The 27,016-nt window shown below is 65.7% G+C and overlaps 2 protein-coding genes across 3 annotated transcripts in view; one reads left to right on the forward strand and one right to left on the reverse strand.

Annotated features, from left to right (window-relative positions):
- Positions 1-9,717, forward strand: part of COL6A2 (collagen type VI alpha 2 chain) — a 32,574-nt gene extending 22,857 nt beyond the window's left edge. Inside the window, exons 19-28 of one of the 2 annotated variants that reach the window (XM_038581693.1) lie at positions 242-292; positions 589-624; positions 986-1,048; positions 1,134-1,196; positions 1,343-1,378; positions 1,498-1,543; positions 1,693-1,845; positions 2,063-2,515; positions 2,645-2,683; positions 8,540-9,717. In XM_038581693.1, the coding sequence (XP_038437621.1) occupies positions 242-292; positions 589-624; positions 986-1,048; positions 1,134-1,196; positions 1,343-1,378; positions 1,498-1,543; positions 1,693-1,845; positions 2,063-2,515; positions 2,645-2,683; positions 8,540-9,138 (1,539 nt within the window). In that variant the 3' untranslated portion in view covers positions 9,139-9,717. Of the gene's footprint in view, positions 1-241; positions 293-588; positions 625-985; positions 1,049-1,133; positions 1,197-1,342; positions 1,379-1,497; positions 1,544-1,692; positions 1,846-2,062; positions 2,516-2,644; positions 2,684-6,591; positions 7,642-8,539 lie in introns of those variants that run through there. The other variant, XM_038581694.1, reaches the window with a different exon arrangement.
- A 3,557-nt stretch (positions 9,718-13,274) lies between these two features.
- On the reverse strand, positions 13,275-25,951 carry FTCD (formimidoyltransferase cyclodeaminase). The gene is made up of 14 exons (XM_038581152.1): positions 25,800-25,951; positions 24,958-25,141; positions 24,267-24,395; positions 23,552-23,640; positions 23,253-23,432; positions 22,406-22,543; positions 22,135-22,266; positions 18,194-18,255; positions 17,840-17,909; positions 17,540-17,701; positions 14,711-14,754; positions 14,426-14,564; positions 13,911-14,006; positions 13,275-13,510 (listed from the first exon to the last, which is right to left on the reverse strand). Exons 1-14 carry the CDS (start codon positions 25,851-25,853, stop codon positions 13,424-13,426), a joined length of 1,566 nt encoding a protein of 521 aa, XP_038437080.1. The 5' UTR covers positions 25,854-25,951; the 3' UTR covers positions 13,275-13,423.
- Between the last annotated feature and the right edge of the window lie 1,065 nt (positions 25,952-27,016).

Below are 27,016 nucleotides of genomic sequence, written 5' to 3' on the forward strand. Positions count from 1 at the left end.
GGGTCCAGACCGGCCTTGGGGGCCTGAGCCCCTCTCAGCTCTCGGGGGGCTGCCGGCCGCGTGCCAGGCCCCTTCCTTGGAGTGGGGTCGTGAGGGGTTGGGCAGCCCCGCCTGTTCTCTCCCTCGGGGTCGCATGGCCCCCCCAACCCACAGCCCAGCCCCGTGGGCGCCCGTCGTCAGCCCAGCCAGCTCAGCCTCTCCTCTCCCACTGGACCCTCCTGACCAGCCCCCCCATCCACAGGGAGACCCCGGCAGGCCTGGATTCAGCTACCCGGGACCCCGAGGAACACCCGTAAGTCCCAGCAGGGGTGGGGGCCTGGGGGGCCCGGGGACTCCCACCAGTTCCTGTGAGGGCCTCCCTCCTGGGGACAAGGCGAGGGCGAGGGGGCGTCCTTGTCTGGTGCAGAGACCCCCGGACACCACGCGGGTCGTAGGGTGCGTCTGGGGCATGGCGCTCATGCAGCTGAGCTAACAGACCCCCTGAGGGGGCAGGAGGGGCTTCCAGAAACCCCGGTCCCCAGGACAGCCAGCCTCCCGCCCCAGGGCAGGGGTCGGGGTGTGCAGAGTGACAGCTGTGCTTCTCCGCAGGGAGAGAAAGGCGAGCCTGGCCCTCCTGGCCCCGAGGTACGTGTGCACCGGCCGCCCCCGACCCGACCCGCACCTGCACCTGCACCTGACCAATACCCGCACCTGACCCGACGCCCACCTGACCTGCACCCGACCGACCCGACCCGCACCCACACCCCCCGGGCAGCCACACGCCCCCCGCCTCACCCCGACTTCCCCGCTGCCTCGTGCCGGCGTCTCCCAAACGGAGAATCGCGCCTGTCCTGAAACGCTGTGACGCAGCTGCTAACCCCCCGGCCCCCGACCCCACGTCTGACGAAAGCCCGGCGGTGCCCCTGGCAGACGCCCTGGGGGTCCGGCTGGGGGTGGGGACATGCCGCGCTGCCCACCCCGGGGCTGACCCGTGTCCTGTGCTCAGGGAGGCAGAGGTGACTTTGGTGCCAAAGGAGATCCCGGGAGGAAGGGCGAGAAGGGCGAGCCTGTGAGTACCCGGGGCTGGGAGGGTGGGGGGTGCCGCGGGGGCCCAGGGTGGAGGCCGCCGCCCACCCGCCCTCCTCCCTCCTCAGGCAGATCCCGGTCCCCCTGGCGAGCCCGGCCCTCGCGGCCCAAGAGGATCCCCAGGACCCGAGGTAGGTCAGCTGTGGTGGCTCCAGCCCTCGGGCCAGCATGCACCCCGAGCCTCAGGCTGGAACCGCGGGGTCCCTGCAGCGGGGTGGGGGCGTCCAGCCCCGGCCCAGACAGGGGCCTCCTCTCACTGTCGCCCTCCGTCCTCCAGGGAGAGCCCGGTCCCCCGGGAGACCCCGGCCTCACGGTGAGTGTCGGGTGGGGATGGCATCGTGCGCTCCCTGCTCTTAAACTGGGGAGGCGGGGCGGCAGGGGGCTCAGAGGGTGCGGCCGCCTCGGCCCGGGACCGACCCCCCTGTGTTGCAGGAATGTGACGTCATGACCTACGTGAGGGAGACGTGCGGGTGCTGCGGTGAGTCCCGGCCCCCACTTGCGTCCGGGGCCCAGGGTCAGCGGTCAGGGTCGCGCCCGCCCCTTGGGGTCCCCTTTCCCGCCGCGTGCCCGGGTGTGTCTCCCAAGGCCCGGGGTCAGCGCCCCCCTGACCGCGCCCCCGGCCCGCAGACTGCGAGAAGCGGTGTGGCGCCCTGGACGTGGTGTTCGTCATCGACAGCTCCGAGAGCATCGGCTACACCAACTTCACGCTGGAGAAGAACTTCGTCATCAACGTGGTCAACAGGCTGGGGGCCATCGCCAAGGACCCCAAGTCAGAGACCGGTCAGCTGCCCCCCGGGGCGGGACGGGGGCGTCGGGGGTCCCGGGCGCGGGCGGGGAGGACAGGTGCCCGGGGGCCGGTCACGAGGGGTGGCGCACTGCGGATACTCGAGGGCCGGGTCTCGGCTTTGCCCAGAGTGGCCGCGGCCCCCGGGAGTGGGCGCGCCGGGTGGCGGGGGGCAGGGCGGCGGCCAGCACCCTGACGTCCTGCCGGCCACAGGGACCCGTGTGGGCGTGGTGCAGTACAGCCACGAGGGCACCTTCGAGGCCATCCAGCTGGACGACGAGCGCATCGACTCGCTGTCCAGCTTCAAGGAGGCCGTCAAGAACCTGGAGTGGATCGCCGGCGGCACCTGGACGCCCTCGGCCCTCAAGTTCGCCTACAACCAGCTCATCAAGGAGAGCCGGCGCCAGAAGACCCGCGTGTTCGCGGTGGTCATCACGGACGGCCGCCACGACCCCCGGGACGACGACCTCAACCTGCGGGCGCTGTGCAACCACGACGTCACGGTGACGGCCATCGGCATCGGCGACATGTTCCACGAGAGGCACGAGAGCGAGAACCTCTACTCCATCGCCTGCGACAAGCCGCAGCAGGTGCGGAACATGACCCTTTTCTCTGATCTGGTGGCCGAGAAGTTCATCGACGACATGGAGGACGTCCTGTGCCCAGGTGAGCGGCCGTCTGCCCCGCCGTGCCCCACCGTGTCCATGCCAGGCCGGGGGACGGGTGGCTGGAGGGTGGTGGTCCAGCCCCCGTCCTGGCCCGCGGACACTGACTGGGCCCCCTCCTTGCTCCTAGACCCTCAGATCGTGTGCCCGGACCTTCCCTGCCAAACAGGTAACTTGGGGCGCTGCCAGGCCCCCCGCCCCAGACTAGCGAGCGGCCGGGGCTGGGGAGGAGGGGCCGCTGCGGGACTCCCGAGAAACCTGCAGATGGGCGAGCCAGCCCCAGGACCCTGGCACGTCAGGGGCTGGGCTGAGGTTTGATCTCGAGCCCGCCAGCCGCCCGTGTGGAGGGGGCGCTCCGTCCGGGCCTGCGCGAGCTCACGGCCTCGTCACCTCGTGTCCCCTCACCCCACCGCCCGGGGAGGGACAGATGCCCCAGAGTGACCTCAGCCCAGGCGGGATCCAGGAAGCAGAGCGGCTGCTTTACCACTGTCCAGGAGTCCAGGGGGCGAAGGCAGCCGCCGCCGGGCAGCCACGGGCCGATGCGCTCACTCCCACCTGCGACCTCCGGCAGCCTGGAGCCGCTGCCTCTGGAAGCACCCGCGGCTGGTGTCTGGGGCCTGGGCCTTCGCCCCACAGAGCTGCCTTTGTGTTGGAGGCTGAAGTGCTGGGGACGCACGGGAGCCATCCTGGGTGCTGTGGGGCCGGGAAGGGGCAGGACGGTGGCATCCACCCACCCCTGGCGTCCAGCTGCTGCGTCCAAGGCTCTGCTGTGAAGTGATCAGGCCCACAGGGCCCACGGTGGTGCCCAGGGTGCAGCAGCTGAACCCTCCCGTGGTGAGCCCTGTCCCCAGCCTGGGCCTCCGCCAGGCCATGGACACTGGGCCGTATCCTGCGGGCTCGGGGAGGCGGCTGCACCGTCGCGGGTGGGCGGGCTGGGTGGGCAGGTGCAGCCCAGGACTCAGACGGAAAGGCCAGGCCGCGTGCACACGTGCAGGGGAAGTCGGCGTTCCCTGGGCTCATGCGCGCTCCTCACGGGCAGCAGGTGGGGCAGCAGGTGGGCAGGAGCTGCATGGAGTTGGGGGCGGGGGTCCCCACACTACTTCTGACCAAGCGCTTCCCAGAAAATGGCCATCAGGGTGGTCCCCTGCCCGTCTGGGCCGCCTGGGCGCTCTGGCTTCGCCTTGGGCACTGCGGGGCCTGCGCTCCCTGGAGTCGGCGGGGTGGGCTGGACAGGCCAGCTGTCCCTGCCGGAGGCCACACTGCACTGCCGGCCGTCGCATGAGCTGTGCCCTCAGCGCGCCCCAGTCACCCTGGGGCGGGACCCACGGTCAGGTGGGCCCTCGAGGGCAGGACGCGGGACCCCAGGGCTGGGGCCCAGCAAGCTGAGAAGGCCTCTCTGCTCCCCGCTACGCCGCCTCCACCACCGCGTGTGGAGCTTTGCCACGTGCGTTTTCTGCATTGTTGGGTAGGATCGTGCAGCTTTTGTTCCTTGGCATGTAGTTGAGGGGTGACGCTGGTTCTCTGGTGAAGCCTGCCGACCTGCGGTGCAGCGTGGTTGTGTGCTGCTAGATTGCTGAGGCCCCGTGCGGGCTTCTGCACCTGTGTTCCGGCCCCGCCCCCGGGGCATCTCCCTGCGGCTTGGCCCCGTCCCCCGGGTCTCTATGCGGCTTGGCCCGGCCCCCGGGTCTCTATGCGGCTTGGCCCCGCCCCCGGGGTCTCTATGCGGCTTGGCCCCGGCCCCAGGAGACTCTATGCGGCTTGGCCCCGCCACCGGAGGGCTCTATGCGGCTTGGCCCCGCCCCCGGGGTCTCTATGCGGCTTGGCCCCGCCCCGGGGGTCTCTATGCGGCTTGGCCCCGCCCCTGGGGTCTCTATGCGGCTTGGCCCCGCCCCCGGGGTCTCTATGCGGCTTGGCCCCGCCCCCGGAGTCTCTATGCGGCTTGGCCCCGCCCCCGGGTCTCTATGCGGCTTGGCCCCGCCCCCGGGGTCTCTATGCGGCTTGGCCCCGCCCCCGGGGTCTCTATGCGGCTTGGCCCCGGCCCCAGGAGACTCTATGCGGCTTGGCCCCGCCCCCGGGGTCTCTATGCGGCTTGGCCCCGGCCCCAGGAGACTCTATGCGGCTTGGCCCCGCCACCGGAGGGCTCTATGCGGCTTGGCCCCGCCCCTGGGGTCTCTATGCGGCTTGGCCCCGCCCCCGGGGTCTCTATGCGGCTTGGCCCCGCCCCGGGGGTCTCTATGCGGCTTGGCCCCGCCCCTGGGGTCTCTATGCGGCTTGGCCCCGCCCCCGGGGTCTCTATGCGGCTTGGCCCCGCCCCCGGAGTCTCTATGCGGCTTGGCCCCGCCCCCGGGTCTCTATGCGGCTTGGCCCCGCCCCCGGGGTCTCTATGCGGCTTGGCCCCGCCCCGGGGGTCTCTATGCGGCTTGGCCCCGCCCCCGGGTCTCTATGCGGCTTGGCCCCGCCCCCGGGGTCTCTATGCGGCTTGGCCCCGCCCCCGGAGTCTCTATGCGGCTTGGCCCCGCCCCCGGGTCTCTATGCGGCTTGGCCCCGCCCCCGGGGTCTCTATGCGGCTTGGCCCCGCCCCCGGGGTCTCTATGCGGCTTGGCCCCGGCCCCAGGAGACTCTATGCGGCTTGGCCCCGCCCCCGGGGTCTCTATGCGGCTTGGCCCCGGCCCCAGGAGACTCTATGCGGCTTGGCCCCGCCACCGGAGGGCTCTATGCGGCTTGGCCCCGCCCCTGGGGTCTCTATGCGGCTTGGCCCCGCCCCCGGGTCTCTATGCGGCTTGGCCCCGCCCCCGGGTCTCTATGAGGCTTGGCCCCGCCCCCGGGTCTCTATGCGGCTTGGCCCCGCCCCCGGGGTCTCTATGCGGCTTGGCCCCGCCCCCAGCATCTCCGCGCGGCTTCTAACCCAGGTGACCCGGCGTGGTCCCCGGAGGCCCTTCTCCACCTTCCCCCCCCAACCCCCAGCTTCTCCGCGTAACCAACAAGCTAATCCTTTGAAACAACTACCGACCGTGCCCGAGCCCCTTGGCGGGAGCAGAGGAAGCACAGAGGGCGCTGGGGGTCACTCAGCAGCGGGTCCCTGCGCCCCGGGGGCGGGCGTGCTGCGCGGCGCTTCGAGGCTGCCACCGGTGCGGGGAGGCCGCTGCGCCGTGGCATGACCCTGAGCCCTGGGCCACACGGCCCCGCCCACCGGAGGCCCAGCCATCCCGAGGCTTGGCCAGGCCAGGGGGCAGTGTGCTCAGGGGGACGGGGGAGCGTGCTCCAAGCCCAGGTGGCAAGGATGGAGCTGCTGGGGACAGCGGCCGGGGGACAGGGGAGCCTGAGTGACCCGAGCCCAGCCTCCTTGGGGCAGACGCAGGAGACTCTGCAGGGCCGGGTGTGCCGAGGGAGGGCGCAGAGGGCAGGGTGTGCAGGGTGGGGGCCGTGGGACCCGGCCACCCAGGCTTGCCACCCAGCACCCACCCAGGGGAGAAGCTCCCTTTCCTGTAGGACAGACCCACTGGTGAGCTTGGAGCAGGGCACCCCCAAGATGGAGCCCTGACCTCCTGGGGGTGGGGGGGCTGGGGTGGAGCAGGAGCCATGCCCAGGTCCCCAGGGGGACGTCCCGGGCAGTGACAACGGGAGACTCAAGGGCCGAGAAGGACTGGTCGCCACAAGCCTCTTCCTGAGTGTTCTCAGGGGGTCTGGGGCCTGCCCACGACATGCTCCGGGCGGTGGTGAGTGTTCTCAGGTGCCGCCAGGGGCCCTGGTCATCCAGGGCTCAGCCCTGAGCTGCTCCACGCCGACCCGAGTTGGTCGGTGTCCACGCCACCATGCGTGCTGACTGCGGTGACCCGGAGGTGCTTCCCTCGTGTTCTCGGCCACATGCTTTGGGGCTGGCCCCCCGCGCCCCGCACTGCCGGGTACCCCCGACCTCATCTGACCCTTGCTCAGCCTGACACCCCTTCCTGGCTTTGGTCCCGAATGTCCCCAGAGGACGGAGGCGCCCGGCCCTCGCAGTGCGCTCCGGCCCCAGGGCGGCTGCAGGCCTGCTCGCGCCGGCGCGGCCCTCATCGCCTTCTCTGGATGCCCCCGCAGATGGACCGCGGCCTGGCGGCGAGCCCCCGGTCACCTTCCTCCGCACGGAAGAGGGCCCGGACGCCTCCTTCCCCAGGACCATCCCCCTGATCCAACAGTTGCTAAACGCCACGGAGTTCACGCAGGACCCGGCCGCCTACTCCAGGCTGGTGGCGGTGCTGGTCTACACCGCCGAGCGAGCCAAGTTCGCCACGGGCAGCGAGCGGCAGGACTGGATGGAGCTGTTCATTGACACGTTTAAGCTGGTGCACAGGGATATCGTGGGCGACCCCGAGACCGCGCTGGCGCTCTGCTGACGCCGCGGGGCCGCCCGCACCCGGAGGGGCCGGCAGCCGACCAGGCCAGTCTCTGTCCGTCTGGAGGCCAGAACCCCGGATCCCGGGGTGGCAGGGCCGCGCTCTCCAGGGGCTCCGGGGACCACCCGTCCTGCCTCCTCCAGCTCCCGACTCTGCCTCTCTTGTCACCTAGCGCGTCCCCTTGGGGGCCTGCCCCCTGCCTCCTGCTGTGAGCACTTTGTGGAGGCTCCTAGGGCTCACCGGCCAACCCAGGGCGCCTCTGGGTCAGAATTCAGTTCCCCCTGCCACCCAAGGTCATATTCCCGGGCCGTGGGTGAGGACCGGGCGCCTTCGAGGGAGCCATTAGGCAGACAGGAAGAGCCGAGCGGAGACCCCAACGCGCGGCTTCCCCTGCGGCCTCTGCCCGAGGCCACCCCTTGGCACTTCTGCCGGCCTCCCTGGCGGAGGCACCTCCACAGGCGTCAGTCAGGCCGGTGCTGACTGGGGCACAGGGGCACCCAGACCACTTGCTAGGATCCCAGCAAGTTCTGGCCGCGTGGATTTAAAGCAGAAGCTGCTTCCCACCCGCGCTGCCACCACGATAAGCTACGTCACTGATATAAGCTCCTTAAAAAAAAAAATCAAATCTTTCCTGCCAGAGAGAGCTGCCTGGTGGGGTGGCCCGGCCCCCACCGCGCGGTGACAGGCCCCGGGGTCCCTCCGGCGCTGGGGCCACATCCTAAACATTCTATAAAAGCTGAAAAAAGAATGTGAACGCGTTGCTGTGGTGAAGTGATGTGCGGGGGGGGCGGGGGCGGCCGGTGCCCGTGGGACCCGAGGCCGGGCCTGGCGGAGGGCTGGGCCTGGTGCCAGGAGGTGCACCTGCCGCCCGGCGGGATCCCACGATCCAGGTCCAGGCGTCACCAACCCGCATGCCCGGCCCGGGGGCCCTGGCTGAGGCCCCGGGTGCAGGTGCAAGGACCGGCCCATCCTCCCCCCACGACGCCGGGGTGAGGCCTCACGGCCGAGGGGCCCACTGTGCATCGGTGGAGCGTGGGCCGAGACGGTGTGGCGAGGAGTGGGTTTCTGGGCTGTGCTGCGGTGCCCACATCCCCCGGAGGCGTGGCCGCGGTGGCTGGTCCCAGGTGGTGACCTCCCGGGGGAGCAGAGCCCCCTGCCCCGGCCACGCCGTGCGGACCACCTGCCCGGGCCGTCCCGTCATGGGGGACACAGGCTCCTCTCTCGGCGGCTCCCGAGCTGGGAGGAACATGGCCCGGGCCCCTCGGGCAGCTCTGGTACGACAGTGGGGGGGGGTGTCACGGTCAGGTGTGGGTCCTGGCGTCCGGGGTCTTCCCGAGACCGCGAATGCGAAGACAGCCTCCCTGAGCCTCCGCCCCACGCCCGCTGTGGACTGCGGCCCTCTGGGGTCCCCTCCTTGCCCAGCGGGTGGACGGCGGCGAGCCCCTCAGCCCTCAGGTTTGGGGACATCTGGTGAAAGCAAAACCCGCAGACACGGCAACCGGCTCCGAGGAGATGGGGCTGGGAGAGAGACCCTGTGCACGCTCGGCCGACCCGGGTCAGAGGTCCCCACGGGCCCGGGCTCTCGGCTCCAGCGGGAGGGGGCGCACCGAGGGGCCCCCTGGTCGCCCGCCCACCGCCCCTTTTGCCCGCAGAGCTGTACGTGGCGCAGTGCACGCAGCGGCCCGTGGACGTCGTCTTCCTGCTGGACGGCTCGGAGCGGCTGGGCGAGCAGAACTTCCACAAGGCGCGGCGCTTCGTGGAGGAGGTGTCCCGGCGGCTGACGCTGGCGCGCAGGGACGACGACCCGCTCAACGCCCGCGTGGCCATGCTGCAGTTCGGGGGCCCCGGCGAGCAGCAGGTGGAGTTCCCGCTCACCTCCAACCTCACGGTCATCCACCAGGCGCTGGAGAACGCGCGCTACCTCAACTCCTTCTCGCACGTGGGCGCGGGCATCGTGCACGCCATCAACCAGGTGGTGCACGGCGCCCGGGCCGGGGCGCGCCGCCACGCCGAGCTGGCCTTCGTGTTCCTCACCGACGGCGTCACGGGCAACGACAGTCTGGAGGAGGCGGTGCACTCCATGCGCAAGCAGAACGTGGTGCCCACCGTGGTGGCCGTGGGCAGCGACGTGGACGCGGATGTGCTGTCCAAGATCAGCCTGGGCGACGCCACTGCCATCTTCCGCGAGAAGGACTATGACAGCCTGGCGCAGCCCGGCTTCTTCGACAGGTTCATCCGCTGGATCTGCTAGCGCCCCAGACCCACGCCCGTGCCCCCCGCCCGGCGGCCCCCGCCTCGAGCCCCCGCCCCGCTTCCAGCCCGCATCTCACCCTCCCACCCCGGCCCCGCGCCCCCGGCCCCGCGCCCCCCGCGTCGAGCCCGGGCTCCCCAGCCCCGCAGGCACTGTCCTCCTCTCCGTGGTGCTACTCAGACTCACCCAGAGGTCCCGCACATGCAGACACCAGGTCTCCAGGTGTGGGTATGAAGTCAGGAAGGGAGGACCCCCACCCAGCCCAGCCCCGCAGAGGATCCCGCCACCCTGCACCCCTCCTGTCCCCCCATCGGCCCCCCGCCCTCCACGCCCACCCTGGGCCCCAGAGGCTTGGCAGGGCTCCGGTGGCCAGTGCTCCAGATCCTCATGGGCACGGCCCTGGCTCCCCCGGCCTTGCTCAGCCCAGCCCCATCCCTGGACTCCTTGGCCCCTCTGGCGCCCCCGAGGTCTCCGCCTGGCCTCTGGAGGTCACGTGACCCAGACTGAGCCGGGACAGCAGGCCCTGCACACCCCCCCACCCCGTGCACATGCCCAGTCCAATAAAGTCTTTGAACTGCCTCCTGCGCCCAGCCTCCTTGTGTCCGTGCCCAGCAAGGGCCCCCGTGGTGGCTATGGGGACATTCAGGCCATCCATATCCACCAGGACTGACCATGGAGCCCCACCTGGCCTGCCCCCCTGGGGCACAGGTCACCCACACCACCCCCAGGGTACAGACGGGACAGCGACCGTGGAACCCACACCTGTCCAGCTGGCCTTGAGCTGTTTGACCAGGGAGGTCCCTGCTCTGTCCCCACACTGACCCAAAGTGCTTTAAAAATGCCTCTGGGCAGGGGGGAGGGGGGTTAGGATGTTGGAGGAGTAGGGGACCCTAACTTTGTCTGGTCCCTGGAATCCAGCCAGTTTTCAAATCATTCTGAACACCAGCGGAATCAGCAGGAGATCTGAGAGAGAATGCTGAAATTCTACAGACGGAAAAGTGACCACTTTCTGGAAGGTTCTGAGAGCCCTTGGGAGGGGGAACGGCACCACACAGTGCAAACCAGAGCGGCTGACCCCGAGCCCGGCCCTGGGCGCAGAGGGTGCAGAGGGCGCAGAGGGCGCAGGGCCGGTCAGCTGAGAGCGAGCGCAGCAGGGCCCTCCCCGCGAAGAACCGGGGTGCATCCCGCCAGCACCAAGGTCAAGAGCGGCGGAACTGTGGGCGCCAGCGAGCCCCAGGGAAGGAGCGCACAGCCACAGCGTTTGTGGGTTTATTATTCCTTAGTCTTTCGCTTTTACCTTTTTTCAGCTATTTTCTTCTTTTATCAATTCTTTTTTAAATCCTTTTAAATTTTTTCGTGTATATATTTTTTATTTTTGGTTTCCTTTCATTGCATTTCATTTTATTTTTGTATATACACGAATTTTTCTTTCTTAAAAGAAACTAGATCCAAAACAGGAAAGAAAGATCCTATTTTGGATCTAGTTTCTTTTAGCAAACAGACCAAAATACACCCAGGATCTAGTCTACTCTTTCGTTCTGTGTTACTCTTTGTTTGATTTTCTTTCCTTATTTTGTTTTGTTTCTGTTTTCTTCTGGTTTGTTTTGTTTGCATTTTTCTGGTATTGTTGCTATTTTTGCCTTCTCTCTCTCTTTCATCTTTTCTGGACATAATGACAAGATGGAGAAACTCACCCCAAAAGTGAGAACAGGAAGCAGTACTCACTGCCAGGGATTTAGTCAACGTGGGTATAAATTAGGTGTCAGAAACAGAATTCAAAACGATTATAAAGATGGTAGCTGAGCCTGGGAAAAGCACAGAAGACAACCAGAGAATCCCTCAGTGGAGAAATAACTAAAGTCTAATCAGGCTGAAATTTAAAAATGTCATTACTGAGGTGCTCTCAGGAGTGGAGGCTTTAACTGCTGTGATAAACCAGGTGGAAGAGAGTCGGGGACCTAGAAGACAAGATGATGGAGAACGAGGATGCTGAGAAATAGAGATAAACAACTACTCCACCCCAAGGAAGAATTTAAGACATCAGTGACACCATAAAATAATATGGGCAGCCGGGGAGGCTCAGCAGTTTCACACCGCCTTCAGCCCAGGGCGTGATCCTGGAGACCCAAGATCAAGTCCCACATCAGGCCCCCTGCATGGAGCCTGCTTCTCCCTCTGCCTGTGTCTCTGCCTCTCTCTCTCTTTCTCTCCATGTCTCTCATGAATAAATAAATAAAATCTCAAAAAAAATAATATTCGAATAATCGGGATCTCAGAAGGGGAGGCAGAAGGAGTATTTGAACAATTCATAGCTAAGAACGTCCCTAATCTGGGGAGGAAGCTGGCCTCCAAGTCCAGGAGGCACAGAGAGCCCCCCCCAAAATCAACAAAAATAGGTCAGCACCCCGACTATAATAGGGGGGCTTGCAAATCTCAGAGACAAAGAGAGAATCCCGAACGCAGCTCAGGACAACAGCTCCTTAACCTACAAGGGCAGACACATTAGGCTGGCGGCCGACCTGTCCGTAGAGACCTGGCAGGGAGAAAGGGCTGGCGTGACATCCAGGTGCTATTATGAGAAAAACACGCAGCCACGAATACTTTGTCCAGCAAGGCCGTCATTCAGAGTGGAAGGAGAGAGAAAGAGCTTCCAGGACGCACAGAAACTGAAAGAAGACGTGATCACAAAAGCAAGCCTGCAAGAAATATTAAGGGGGATCCCGTAAGAGAAGAGAGAGCCCCAGAGTAACATAGACCAGAAAGAAGCAAAGACAATCTACAGAAACAGGGGCTTTACAGGCAATAGGATGGCACTAAATTCATCTCTCTCAATAGTTCCTCTGAATGTGAATGGGCTAAATGCTCCAATCAGAAGACACAGGGCACAGATTGGATAAAAAAAAGCAAGGCCCCTCCATGTGGTGTCTACAGGAGACTCATTTAGACCCAAAGGCAACTACTGATTGAAAGTGGGGGGCGGAGACCCCTGTCTCATGCTAACAGATGCCAGTAGTGACTATCCTTCTATCACACAAATTAGATTTTAAACCAAAGAAAGGGGATCCCTGGGTGGCTCAGTGGTTTGGCGCCTGCCTTTGGCCCAGGGTGTGGTCCTGGAGACCCGAGATCGAGTCCTGCGTCAGGCTCCCTGCATGGAGCCTGCTTCTCCCTCTGCCTGTGTCTCTGCCTCTCTCTCTCTCTCTCTCTGTGTCTCTCATGAATAAATAAATAAGGAGGAGTTATTAATAAGTAAATAAATAAATAAATAACCCTTAAAAAAATAAAAAATAAAAATAAACCAAAGAGACTGTAACAAGAGATGAGAAGGGGTCTCTCATCGTAAAGCGTCTACGCCAAGATGAAAGGGTCTTTCCGACAAGATCGGGCAGTTGTAGATATTTATGCCCCCAACGTGGCAGCAGCCAGTGACAAAAGCCAATTAATAACCGAATTAAAGAAACCCACTGATGATAGTACAATATAGCAGGGCCCGCGCACCCCGCCCACAGCAGTGCACAGGTCGTCCAAGCTGCAGACCAACAAGGAAACGGGGGCTTTGAACGACAGGCCGGACCACAGGGGTCAGAGGGCTCTGAGGTCAGCAAGCCGCCGAGCTCGCATCTGCACACGGGCCAACAGGGGAATGGGTTCAGGGGCTGTCGAGCAGGGTCCTGGGAGTCGGGGGGATTCTGAGACCGGAGAGGGCGACCCGGGACATGGTCACAAGCCGTTGAGCTGTTGGCCATGGTTTCTGACTGTCTCTTACATTTCACAATGAAAATATGGGGAAGGATGAGTGAATAAAACACGTTTTAGAGTATCAGTCTCTCTAAATACCGACCAGGCCCCGGGAGCTCCTGCTAAGGAGGTGTGAGGGGGGCCGGGAGGGGACGGCCCCAGCCCCGGGAGCTCCCAGTGACCCCTGGCCCGGCTCAGGCTCCAGGGGCCTGGCTCAAGTGTCTGTGGAACCCTGGGACCGGCGTGTCCCCTGACTCCTCTGACCCCTGTCCCCATGCCCACGCATCTCGGCCCGTCCCCGCCCACTGAGCCCGCCGTCCCTTCTCCAGTCACCTCCAGTCACACCACACGGGCACTGATAGGTCATCACTTTACTCAGGGCGGCAGGTGATGGGGGGTGACTCGCTCCCCAAGTGCACCCCTGACCCCCCAGCCTGCGCGGGGCCCCACAGGGACGTGTCTGGAGGCTGTGTCGCTGAGCAGGGCCGGCCCGTGGGAAGGGGGGGGCGTGGAGGGGTGCGGCGTCCGCGCAGTGTCCCGGCCACAATCACTCCTGCCGGGCCTCCAGGTGGTCCAGCACCAGCGCTGCCTGGGTCTTGGCGTCCTGCAGGAGCCTGGCGATGTGCTGGCGGGTCTGGCAGACACGGCCCAGGCGTCACCCTGCACCTGAACCCGTCCCCACCAGCGCCGGGTCCCGGCCGCCCTGTGTCCCCGCCATGCTCCCCGGCCTGTCCTCTCCGGGTGGTCCCAAGCCCCCGACCTGGGGGCCCCCGACTTCTTGCAGCACTCTCCTGAGATTTGAGGACAGCAGGCCCCCCCACCGGGTCTTCCCACTGTGGCCGCAACCATGGGGGGCAGAGCTGTGACCCTGAGCCCAGAGGGGCTCACGTGGCCCAGCCTGCAAGTTGACACCTACGTGGTCGGGACCCAGAGGCATCTCACAGGGGACACTCCCAGGCCACGCGGTGGCACCGCAGCACCGAAGCCACCGCTGGGTCCCACTGCGGGCCGAGCCCCGGGCGCCTCCTGCCCACCTGGTCCTTAAACACGTCGTCCGTGATGTCCTTCAGGTTGATGAGCACGTTGAAATACGCACCAAACACGCCGGTCTCCAGGGCTTTGGCCGCCACCTGCAGCAGGGGAGAGCGGAGCCGCGGCCGTGGCCTGGGCGGGCGCGCTCCCCTGCCCCTCCACCACGCGGGCCTCGTCACCCGAGGGTCCCCAGTCCTCTAGGGGCGCAGGGCAGCCCGCCTGCAGAGGCCCAGGGGTGCACGCGCGGGGGGCTCCTGCCCGGCCCTCCGGGCTCAGAGCCCACGCCCTCCCCTGACGAGGCGAGGCTCTGCCGCGCGGGCTCCCGGCCAGGGCTCTCCTCGGAGCAAGGGCCGAGGAATGGGGGGACGGGAAGGTGGGGTCTCCGGGGGTCCGCGGCGGAGCTGGGGTGGGCCCGAGGTCCAGGTGAGTCAAGGAGGTCCCTCGGAGGTCCCTCGGCCAGCACCCACGACCCTCCCCGCGGCCCCCCTGCAGCAGGAGGCCGGGCCCCTCCCCATACCTGCAGGTCCGACCGGCAGGCCAGGTTCCCGCAGCGTGCCAGCTCCTGCAGCGCCGGCCACAGCGAGGCCACCGTGTCCGCGAGGGCCAGGGGCACGGCCACCGCCTGCCGCAGCCCCTCCTGCAGGGCCGCCGCCCGCCTGGATCCACGGGGGCCGCCCGTCAGGGCCCGGACGCCCGGGGCCCGCCTGCCCCGTCCCCCTCCGCCCAGCCCAGAGCAGGGAGGGGACCCGGGGCGGATGGAAGGGCTCCAAGGGCAGGGCGCCGGTGTCCCCGTGGCACTCACCTGTCCCTCTCCTCCTCCGTGCTCTTGGGCAGCTTCGTTGCCTCCTGGGAGAAGAGGACACAGAGCACGTGGGGTGAGCAGCGGCAGCGGCCCGGGGCCCCCCGGAGAGTCCGCGTGGGGCCAGGACAGCGTCCACACCGCGGCCGGGGGTCCCAGGGCACAGAAGCCCCTCGGAGCAGCCCTGCCACCCGGTGCCGAGGCTCCCACTGTGGGGATGAGGGCACGGGGGGCTCAGGGGCCGGGAGACCCCAGCAGCATGGGCCCCCGTCACTGCCTGGGCCCTAACCCCGGCCGCTGCACCAGGTGTGCTGCCCCAGCCCTGCCCCCTACACCCCTCTAAGCCCCCTATACCCCCTACACCCCCACCCTGCCCCTCACACCCCCCTACATCCCTCTACACCCCCGCTCCCCCTACACCCCCACCCTAATCCCTACACCTCCACCCTGCCCTCTACACCCCCACCCTGCCCCCCCACACCCACACCCCCCTACACCCCTCTACACCACTGCTCCCCCTACACCCCCACCCATATCCCCCTACACCCCTCTATATCCCTGCTCCCCCTACACCCCCACCCTGTTCCCCCACACCCCCTACACCTCCCTACACCTCACCCCTACACCCCCTACACCCCCACCATGCCCCCTACCCCCTCCCCTGCCCCCTCCACCCCCCTCCACTCCCACCCGTACCAGCTGGGGCCCTCCTCCCGACAGTGCTCATGCCGGCCGCTATGTTGGGCACCCACCCCGCACCCCTGCATCTGCCCAGGAGTCTCCCTCACACACTGACGTCCCGCCCGCGAGGACCAGGGCCCGGCCGGCTGCGGAGCGTGTCCCTTCTGGATGCGGCTGAGTCTCCAACCAGAGGCCGAACGAACCCTAGCGGCCACCCCCACAGCTCCTGCCCGCGGACAAAGCCCAGCCCATCCCCCGGGGTTCGGTTCCCCCCCCATGTGGTCCTCTTGCCCACAGGCCCTGATCCGGGAGGAAGCGGCTCCTCTGCGGACCCTTGGGGATTGGGGCGACCCCGGGCCCCGCTCTTCCCGGTCAGGAGGCCGAGGCACTTGCGCAGGGAGCAGGGGTTTCCCTGCACCCCTCAGGCCGCCTGCCTCCCCGCCTCCCGCTGCAGTTCGTGTTTGGCTTCCCGCGCAGTGTCCCCCCCAGACGTGCACAGGACACGACGGGCTCCCGCCTACACGGTCCGACCTAGGATGTTCTGACGTCGTGGTGGCGGCGGGAGTGATGTGCACTCAGTGGGAGCAGCGCTTGGCGCTTCGCATGTGGGTCAGCGCCAGCGCCAGGCCAGCGCTGCGCGGTCACGGCCCTCCCGTGGGTCCCGGCGGGCATTCGGTCCTCACACGAGCTGCTCGACTCTCACGGGGGAGCTTCGCCCGCCGCCGCCCCCTGCGTGTGCCCAGCTACCCTGCCGTGCGCCGCGGCCCAGGTGTTAAGTGCATTTTCCGTTCAGAGTATTTTGAACATAGGCTGGATCTATCGGTCACAACCCGGTCACCACGAGCCAGGGAAGACCTGCAGTGGCAGCTGGCGGCTTGTGGTCTCTACGCACCACATAGAAGCGGCTCTAACCGAGCGTCACATGACGAGCCCCAGAGGGAAACCAAGAACACGTATGACGCCACTTGTGCGGGAAATGAGGAGAAAAAGAAAAACTGGCTTTTCGCCAATACAAACATCTCGGGACGCGTGTCCTAGAAACACGCCTGCCCAGGGCGCGGGGCTGCTCCCCCCAGCCTGTCCTGTGAGCTCTGGACCGCGTCCTCGCCTACCCTGGACAGCGCGTCAATGAAATTTACGTCTAGGAACAGATGGAAGAAGGCGCTGGATGTCCTGCCTCCCGAGGCCGTGACCTTCAGTGCCAGACGCTAACCTGGCGAGACCTCGATGGCTCCCCTGGTTCCAGCCTTCACTCTGGGGTGCACGGCGTGCCCTGGACGTCACTGGGGTCATCAGAGCCTGGGGGCTCCTGCCGCCCTGACTCGCCTCGGCCCAGGCCCGCCCGTGAGGTGGCCCCATCTGGAAGCCTCTGGGGCAGCTGGTGGCTGTGAGCTCGCGCCTCTCCCGGGTCCTTCCACCACGAACTGCTCAGGACCCCGACGCGGGGTGGCGGGGGGGGGCTTTGGTGCTGGACTCACGTCTCTGATCATCCCGCAAGTGCTGCATCCCCTGCCCCCGGTTCCAGCTATGGCCCTGTCGTCGCCCCCCCGCCTGAACCCACCTGACCCCACCTGACCCCACCTGACCCCCATCTACCCTCGCCTGACCACCGCCTGACCTCCCTGACCTGCTGCCTGACCCCGCCTGACCCCACCTGACCCCGCCTGACCCCGCCTGAACCCACCTGACCCCGCCTGACCCCACCTGACCCCCATCTACCCTCGCCTGACCACCGCCTGACCTCCCTGACCTGCTGCCTGACCCCCATCTGACCCCACCTGACCCCACCTGACCCCCATCTACCCTCGCCTGACCACCGCCTGACCTCCCTGACCTGCTGCCTGACCCCCATCTGACCCCGCCTGACCCCGCCTGACCCCCGACCCACCCCCGATGCCCCCCCCGACCCTCCTTCCTTGGGTAGGTGAGCGAGGTGTGGAGCCTCCCAGCGCCCCGGCCTCGCTCTGCCTGTGGCCGCAGCGTCTCCTCCAGCGCCCGAGACGGCGAGCGCTGCCCCTCCGAGCCCCGGACTCGGCCTGCGTCCCCGGGGGGCGCGATAGCGGCGGGACCGCGTCCCCCCCAGGCTCCCTGGCGGGCGACCCCCCCGCCCCGCCGTGTCCCCCTCGGGCCGGCCGTCCCTCGAGCACTCACCAGGTAGGCCCGGAAGGCTCGGGCGTCGGCGTCCACCAGCTCCGTCAGCGCGGCCGCGGCGGCGTGGAAGGGCGGGACGAGGCGCCGCACGGTGGCATCCAGGTGCTCAAACTGGCGCCGCCCGTACGTCATGAGGCCGGCCATGGAGGCCAGCGCGGCGCCCTGTGCGGGCGGGAGCCGTGAGACCGGGCCGGGCCAGGCCCTCGGCCGCCGCCCCCGCCCCCGCCCCTCGCCGCTCACCAGGGCCGCACTGGCCGCTGCCACGGAGCCGCCCCCGGGGGCCGCCGAGCGGGCGCCCACCTCACGGACAAAGGCACGCAGCGGCTGGTCCGCCAGGCTCGGCTCGGGCCCGCCGTCGGGCACCAGGTACCTGAGGGGAGGGGTCGGCTGAGCGGGGCGGGGGGCGGGGGGGCAGGGCCCAGGTCGCTGCAGGCTGTGCCCCCGACCGCGGCCGCTCCCCACACGGCCCCTCACCACCACGGGCCACGGGCACGCACTAGCCCCCGTGACGACCCGGCGGGGTGGCGTCGGGGCCCACCGTGTCCTCCAAGCACCCCCGGCCGCCCGGCTGGCCCAGGCCCCCGGTGCCGTGACGAGCAAGGGACCACCCCGGGGGCTCCGAAAGGACTGAGGCAGGGCTCCGCGGGGGCTCACTCGATGATCCGCTCCTTAGGGTTGAACGGGGACAGAGAGTCCAGGCCCAGCCGGTTCACCACCTGGAAAAAGGGGCCGATGATGTCGAGCCTCCTCGACCCCCGACCTGAGCCGGGCCCCCGAGTGGTGGGGTCCCCCCGGAGCTCACGGTGGCACCCCTGCTCTGTCAGCTCTGTGCGGGGAGCGTAGCTGGCCGCATGCCCACCCCCAGGAGCTTGCCGACCGCTGGCTTCCGGGAAGGCCCCCAGCCCGGAGCAGGGCCCCCACCCACTCATCTTCGCCCACAGGGGAACCGAGACCCAGAGGCAGGAGGGCCCTCCTTCTAAGCCATGTGCGTCCCACAGACGCCAGCACACACGTGAGCCATCCCTGAAAGGGACCAACAAAACTACCCTTTTGGACAAGATTCATAATTCACTGGGTGTCAGTTGTCGCAACTTGTAAAGCCCAGGAGCTGCCTGATTCACCCAAACAAGTCTTGTTCTTTGAGGAAAACTAGATTTCACCTCATGGAACAATCTCCATTTAACCTTAGAAATCTTTCCACCAAAAAATAGTCACGACACTTTATGTGCCGCAGGCCATGGCATACCCAGCTGTGCTGAGCTGAGCGGACACTTTGAAGCAAGCTGGGGAGCGACAAGTGCCCGTTGAGAGAAACAAGGCAGCAGAGTCCCAGGGGCAGAGGGTGGCCGGGAGGTCTCCCTGAGGACATGGAAATAGTAAGAGTGCTTCTTGAGAGCCCACGGAGTCCTCAGCAAGTGCTAAAGCAGAGCCCTCCCGCACAGGAAGACAAAATTTAAAAATGAATTAAATGCCTGGCTAAGCTGCCAGAATGTAAAGGAGCTCATTGAAGGCCAGAAATGACCAGAAAGGGAGCCCTGCTCACCCTCAAGCTGGCTCCACCCTGGTGCATCTGAGAGCCTCTGGCAGCTCCTCACGAGCATGAAAAGTGAGGGTCAGGCCGGAGGCCTCTGAAAGGGGACATCTCCAAGGATGAACTTGGATTAAACAAAACAACAACAAAAACAAACAAGCAAAGAAAAAAAAAAAAACCCACTTAAGGATGCAATTGGGATACTTCTGTCTCTGCCTTCCCTTTGGTGAAGCAGGAAAGACCCTTCCTGGGAATTCTAACCACAAGCCCCCCTGAACTCTGCGTAGTTCCAAAGCTCCAAGCAAAAGACTGAGTCCGCGGGGCCCCGTGTGATCACGCATCCAAGACCTAACAGAGGCGAATGCAGACTTTAAACCCGGGCGTCCAAGAATTGCCACAGATAAAGTCGCACAGAACACGCACGCCCGATTGAAAATCACAAAACACATGAAGCAGCAAGTCGCCGTGACAAAGTGAACAGGTGCAGCAATTGCAAAATCGGACCTTCAAAGACTGCGGACAGCACAACTCTCAGGTAAAGAATAGGAAACAACACGGTAAGAAATACGGAAGAGCATCAAACACGTTAATAAGGAATAAATAAATGCAGGAGAGATGAAAGCCATTTCCTTTTTTTTTTTTTCTTTTCCAGTAGGAACTGGCCCAGAAACAGACGCATAGATCCACAGAACCCAAAAGTAGACCCTCAACTCTATGGTCAACTCATCTTCGACAAAGCAGGAAAGACCATCCACCGGGAAAAGGACAGTCTCTTCAGCAAACGGTGTTGGGGAAACTGGAGAGTCACGGGCAGAAGACTGAAACTGGGCCACTTCCTCGGACCACACCGGGAAACAGACTCCAAGTGAATGGAAGGCCTCGGCCGCAGCTGCCCTGGGTCGCCGCGTCTCCGACGGCAAGGGACGCGGAGGCACACGTGAGCAATGGGGCCTGACCGGGATCACAAGTGTCCTCACAGCCGAGGAGCCAGTCAACAGAACCAAGACCCTGGGTGGCGCAGCGGTTTGGCGCCTGCCTTTGGCCCAGGGCGCGATCCTGGAGTCCCGGGATCGAATCCCACATCGGGCTCCCGGTGCATGGAGCCTGCTTCTCCCTCTGCCTGTGTCTCTGCCTCTCTCTCTCTCTGTGACTATCATAAATAAATAAAATTTAAAAAAAAAAAAAAAAAAAGAACCAAGACGACCTGCGGGGTGGGCGGGGATGCTTGCGAGCGTCTCCCCCGCGAAGGGCTGGTGTCTGAGATCCACGAGGAACTTCCCAAACTCAACACCCGAGAGACGAACAATCCCTCAAGAGATGGGCGGAAGACGTGAGCAGACACGTGAGCGGAGACCCACACGGGGCCCAGGCACGCGGGAAGATGCTCCCCGTCCCTCGGCGTTATAAATGTGCAACTATATGACTGAATAGCTATATAATGAATCACTAAATTCTACCCCTGAAGCTAATAATACAGCATATGTTAACTAAATTGAATTTAAATAGAGAACTTTTTTTTAAAAAACGCATATCTGTAAAGACAATGCATTGAAACTAGTTAAGGCATTTTTAGATATTTATAACACATTCGTTAATGTTTGTATATATTACTCGTCAAACTTTGGGAATAAATTCTGTTTCCTGAGGAGGGAGAAAATAAAAGCATTTTCTTACCGAGAAAGGGTAAAGTTAGAAAACGGTACAACGTCTCTAACCTACTCTAAAATGCGCCTTCCGTCCAAAAAGAAAAAAAAAATTACGATTCTGCGTGGATACATAGAACGTCGCAGCGAATGGGGCGAATGCAAACAACCGGAGAGCCTGGAGCTGGCGCGGGTTCCTCGTCCCGATCCTACAGCTTTACTGTGAGTAGGGGATCACATCAACGGAAAACAATTACACAAAATTGTGCAACAGCCAGAAAGAGCCCAAACCACATCAGTAGCTCAGAAGCTACGTGGAGGAAATGAGAGCGACTACAAGGGGAAGACGTCAGTGGACTTCGAGGACAAAGAGGAAGTTCTTCCAGCATCGGGGATAAGGACCAGCCTCTGGAGACCGGGGACATGACCACAGCCATAGGCCTCCCCTGGGGCCGTGACCCCGGAGACGGTGGAGCTACGTCTGCAACACGCTCGGGTGAAGGCAGGTGACCCGCGATTCCGGTCGTCCGACTATCTTGCAAGAATAAGTTCACAGAAAGTCGGGGCCAAGGGTGCCACGTCCCGCACAGGGAAGCACCGTGAGCCTGTGTGTCCAACCACCCGCGGGCTGGGAGACTCAGGCAACACAGGCAAGGAGGAGCGGGGTGAGGTCCAGCACCTGTGGGTGCCTCCAGAAGGTAAGTGTCGCAAATCTGACGATGTACAAACGGGGACGGGACGATTTAAATCCAGAGCGGAGTTGGCCACTCGCAGGAGAGCGCCCCCGTGCTTGTCTGTCATCCCCAAGCGTCAATGGACACCGTCCCCCGTTGATAAAGAGCCAAAGGGTGAAGTATAGTATTTGAACTGAACCGTTTAAGCACCGAGAGCTAACAAACGAGACGAGGAAGGGAGCGGGGTGCGCGTCAACACGCAAGACCCAGAGCATTTCTACGCACTCACGATGAGCACTGGGAAGAAGTTGCAAAAGCGATTCCATTTACAATAATATGAAAAGGGATAAATTAGGAGTTGGTTAACTTAACCAAGACCGGTACGATAAAAACTACAAAACGTTGTTGAAATAAATTAAAGGAAATGTAAATAAGTGGAGAGCCCACGTTCATGGGCTGGAACGCTTCCTCCTCTTACGATGGCCGATGGCCGTGCCCCCAAAGCCACCCACCGGGGCGCGGGCCTGACTCGGGAGGGCGCGACCTCCGCCCCAATGGGCGCCGGCAGCACACGCCAGGTGGCCGGAGGTGGTGGCGTCCTCTGCGGGGACGGGTTACAGGACGGGACAGAGAAACCCCTGTGGCCTCGGAGGAGGCGGCAGGCGAGCGGGAGGAGGCCCGGCCTGCAGACCGGTGCAGGCGCCCCAAGCTCACTGCCCCCCCGCCCCTCACGGGGTCCCGGCCCACCAGCCTGACGCGGTGCTCCTCCTCCAGGATGAAGAGGTTCTCCCTCTCGCAGTAGAAGGCGGCGGCGTCCAGAAGGGCCTTCAGGGGCACCAAGCCCACCAGCTGCGAGCCCACCACCGCGACGCTCAGCTCCTGCAGACGTCCAGGGACAGTCCAGGGCAGGGGGGACAGGAGACGCCCTGAGGGTGTCCTGGGACCCGACCCGCCCCCCCGGGGGACGCCCCCCGCCCACCCGGAGGGACCCCCCTCCCCCAGGGACGCCCGCGCCCACCTGGGCTTCTCTGCAGGTCTCCTCGTAGACCGTATGCAGCGCTGTGACCTCGAAGTCCAGGAGGTTTGTGGACACCTGGGCCAGGTTCTTCTCATCCAGGTACCAGCCGATGCCCTGGACCTTCTTCAGGCGTCCTGGCTACGAGGGAGACTCCGGCTCAGGCCCTGCCCACCCCCAGGCCCCGGGGCCCGCAGGTGCTGCGCTGCTGCCCCGCCCCTGGCTGGCGCCCTTGCTCCTCGCCGAGCCAGCAGGGGACAGGCCACCCTCAGGGACCTGAGGCCCCCGCGGGCACCAGGCTCACACAGCCTTGCCCCCCAGCACCTCGCCCACACCGCGCCCTGCCCTGGGAGCCCGCCTGGGTCCCCCCAACCCCCCCTCCCGCGCTCGTCCCTGCCACCCGCCCTCAGCCCAGAGGCGGGCTCTGTGCTCCCGGGCCCACCTGACGGACCTCTGGGCTCTGGATTCAGCAGGAACAAAAAGAGGGATTCGGGGTGTGCCCTGCTGCTATGTTGCTCTTACATGCTGCTCCCAGGGCCTTGCTGTCTGGCAGGGGGTGGGGGGCACCTAGAGTCCCTGGGGGGTACCTGGGGGTACCCGGGGCACCTGGAGCTGTGGGGCGCACCTGGAGTCCCCGGGGGGTACCTGGGGGTACCTGGGGGTACCCGGGGCCCCTGGAGCTGTGGGGCGCACCTGGAGTCCCCGGGGGATACCTGGGGGTACCCGGGGCCCCTGGAGCTGTGGGGGGACTCCGAAGCAGATGTCCCCCCAGGAGTATGGAATCCTGCGAGACCCTAACAAGGGCTCTACCTGCCACGGCCGTAGACGCCCAGGCTGGGGAGCCCCTCACCTGGTCCCGGCCCCGGCCCTGCTCCCGGATGTTGAGGGCGATGCGATGCGCCTGCTCCCGGGTGCCGAGCAGGTTGACGTTGAAGGCGATGAGGAACTTCCGAGCGCCCGTGGCCGTGGCCCCCCAGCGGGGGACGAAGGAGCTGGGGCCAAAGTCGGGCGCCCACTCGGCCTGCTTGAGCTGCGGGGAGACGCACCGGGCTGTGGCGACCCCCGGGAGGGCCCCTGCCCGTCGGGGAGGAGGCGGGCGCCCCCCTGCAGGCCCACCCCCCACCCCCCCACCCCCGCCAGGACACGCACCTTGTCGGGGAGGGCCTCGTACTCCCCCGCCCGGATGGCCGGCAGGGCCCTGCGCCCCGCGGTCTGGGCCGCCTCCCCGTACAGGTACACTGCGAGGGCACGGGGGTCAGGGCGGGGTGGGGGGGCAGAGGGCACAGGGTGGGGGCAGGGATGGGGGGCAGGGATGGGGGTAGGGTCCCCGGGGGGTCAGGGCCCTAGTGCCGGACACGCGAGCTGAACCCTCACGGCCTGCACCGGCCGGCTTCCTGCGCCCCCTTCCTGCATCCATGGGTCTCTCAGGAGGGTGTGGGGGTCACTGATGGGGCCTCCGATTGGGCGGGGACCCCTCCTCTGCGCCCCCCCCCCGGGGCAGGGCGGCCCCACCCTGCTGCCCCTCCTGCACAGTGTCCCCGACGCCAGGAGTTAGAAGTAGAGGGAGGGAGGGAAGCACGTTCGGTTCTTTCTAGAAGGCAACGTGCCCCAGCAGCCCGGGGTCCCCAGGACCATGCGCTGCCGCACTGGCCCCTCCCACCCTGCGCGCACCCACCCCATCCCCCGTGGCCCCGCGGGGCTCCCCCGGCCCCCCACTGGCGCCCTGGTCTCCGGGTCTGACCTCCCCAGAGGATGTCATTCCCTTAGGAAGCGGTGGCCCTGCCCCCGACGGCCGGGCCGAGACCCTGAGGTCCCCACGGGCGGTGGGGGCCCTGCCCTGGGGGGCCCCTCCTGGCGCACTCACCCGGCACGCCCAGCTCCTCCGCCAGCCGCCGGCCAAAGGCCTGGGCACAGAGCACACACTCATCCATGGTGACGCCCCTCACGGGCACGAAGGGGCACACGTCCAGGGCGCCCATCCGGGGGTGCTCCCCTGCAGCGACAGGGGTGGAGGAAGGGGAGGCTGGGCCGGGCGCTCAGAGGGCTCCTGGACGCCCCGCCGCACCCCACCCTCCGCCGCGGGGACCCTGCGAGAGCCAGCGGGCCAGGTCCCCCTCGGAGCCACGGGGCTCAGTGCCCGGGCAGGCGCCGCGCTCCCACTGGCCGCCCGGCCCTCGGCCCCGCAGCTTCCGGAGCGGCCTCCCCCAAACCTGGGCCCCTCCCCACGGGCCCCGCGGCGAGGGAGCCCTTGGCTGGGATTAGCTTCCTCGCTCACCGGCTGGGATCACCTGTGGGTCCCCCGCCCCCGCCCAGCGGCCAGAGACCCTGCCCTCTTGACCTCTCCCTGTGTGTCCAACCTTTGACCCCGGCCGCCCTGGACGGTCCACTGGACGGCCGGCTCCCGCGTCCTCGCGCCCCGGGCCCCCCCAGGCCCGCGCGGGATGCCGGCACTGGGCACCCCTGAAACACGGGCGGCCCGAGACCCCCGGGGGCCCTCCCGGGACAAGCCCTAGGCCGCTGCCCCGCGCCCGAGGCGGAGCCGGCCGCGCGCTCACCCCGGTGCTGGCTCATGTCGATGAGCTGGAAGGCCGCCCGGGCGGCGTTCAGGGCCCCCTCCACCACGGCCTGGGGCTGCCCCACGAAGGTGTAGACAGTGCGGTTGGTGGAGGGGCCGGCGTCCACGTCCAGCAGCACACAGCCCGGGGTCTGGGTCACGGCTCGGGAGATGGCGTCGATCACCTGGGGAGGAGAGCCCGACCCCGTGCCTCAGTTTCCCCACTTGGAAGAAGGGACAGGAGCCTCAGGGGAGCCGCGCCTCTCCTGCCGCCCCAACCACCACCCACACAGGGGCCTAAGGAGCCAGGGCTGAGCATGTGGGAATCCCTCCAAGAGCGCAGGCCCGGGGAAGCCCGCCCGTGTTTCTTGGGGTCAGCAAGAGGAGGGAAAAGAGGGGAAACTGAGGCAGGAATCAGAACCCGGATGGAGGGACTGCTGGGCTCCAAGAAGGTGACCTATGGGCCAAGGACACAGAGGGTCAGGGTGCTGGCCTCCCAAGCAGTCCCAGGGCGGGGGGGCGAGTGAAGGGCCCGGAACCTTCTGTGGCAGCAGGATAGCCCAGTGGTCGGGAGCAGGGCTCTGTGGCTGTCGGGGGTCTGCTCCACTCCCTGTGCCTCAGTGTCCTCCTCGGTAACGGGGGGATAAGAGCAGAGCCCACCTGAGGAGGTGTGGGGACCCCTGCCTGCCTGCCCATCCCCCGGCCTCTTCCTTAGCCCTGTCGGCCCCTTCGAGTCCCCGCCTCATGGGCACCTCCCCGTGGCTGAGGACAGGGGAGACCCGCTCCCCAGACCCGCACGGAGCACACCTGTGTCCTGGCCCTAAGCCCCCCGCCCCCCCTCACCTGCTGGTTGTTCCCCTCTGAGAAGTTGGGAACACATTCCACCAGCTGGGCCATGGTCGGGCCTCGATCCTGGGCTCTGCTCCCAGGACAGACGGAGGGGAGGAGGGACAGTGCTCCCCGGGGCCCGCGGCCCTTATCTGCGGCGGCAGGGCCCTCCCACGGCAGCCGGGCTGCTCATTAACCATAGTCCTGGCGAGGCGCGGGCGGCCGTGGTGTCTGCGCACCCACGGAGCAGGACAGGAAGGGGGCCGGACCCCGTGAGCCAGACGACGACATCCGCCCACCCGGCTGGGGGCAGGCTCCCCCGAGAGCAGCACAGGTGACCGGGACCCTCAGGGGGCAAACGTCCTCCCAGGTGCTGGACTCAGGTCAACCCAGGCTCCAATCCCAGCTTGGCCCAGGGCCTCCTGGTGGTTGTTCATGTGACCCTGCATGTGACCCTCCAAGTGACCTTCCAAGTGACTCTCCAAGTGACACTCCGAGTGACGCTCCGAGTGACGCTCCAAGTGACGCTCCAAGTGACCCTCTGTGACCCTCCATATGACCCTCCAGTGACTCTCCATGTGACCCTCCATAGGACCCTCCAAGTGACTCTCCAAGTGATGCTCCAAGTGACCCCCTATGTGATCCTCTATGTGACTCTCCAGTGACCCTCCAAGTGATGCTCCAAGTAACCCTCTGTGACTCTCCATGTGGCCCTCCATTGACCCTCCAAGTGACCCTCCATATGACCCTCCAGTGACCCTCCAAGTGACGCTCCAAGTGACCCTCCAGTGACTCTCCATGTGACCCTCCATATGACCCTCCAAGTGACTAAGTGATGCTCCAAGTGACCCCCTATGTGATCCTCTATGTGACTCTCCATTGACCCTCCAAGTGACCCTCCAAGTGATCCTCCAAGTGATCCTCCAATTGACCCTCCAGTGACTCTCCATGTGACTCTCCAAGTGATGCTCCAAGTGACGCTCCATGTGACTCTCCCAGTGACCTTCCAAGTGATGCTCCAAGTGATGCTCCAAGTGACCCTCCAAGTGACCCTCTATGTGACCCTCCATGTGGCCCTCCAAATGACCCTCCAGTGACCCTCCAAGTGATGCTCCAAGTGATCCTCCAGTGACCCTCCAGTGACCCTCTATGTGACCTTGCAAGTAACCCTGCATGTGACCCTCCATGTGACCCAAATGACCCTCCATGTGACCTTCCATGTGACCTTCCAA

This window comes from Canis lupus, chromosome 31 (assembly GCF_011100685.1).
Source record: "Canis lupus familiaris isolate Mischka breed German Shepherd chromosome 31, alternate assembly UU_Cfam_GSD_1.0, whole genome shotgun sequence".
Lineage (NCBI taxonomy): Eukaryota > Metazoa > Chordata > Mammalia > Carnivora > Canidae > Canis > Canis lupus.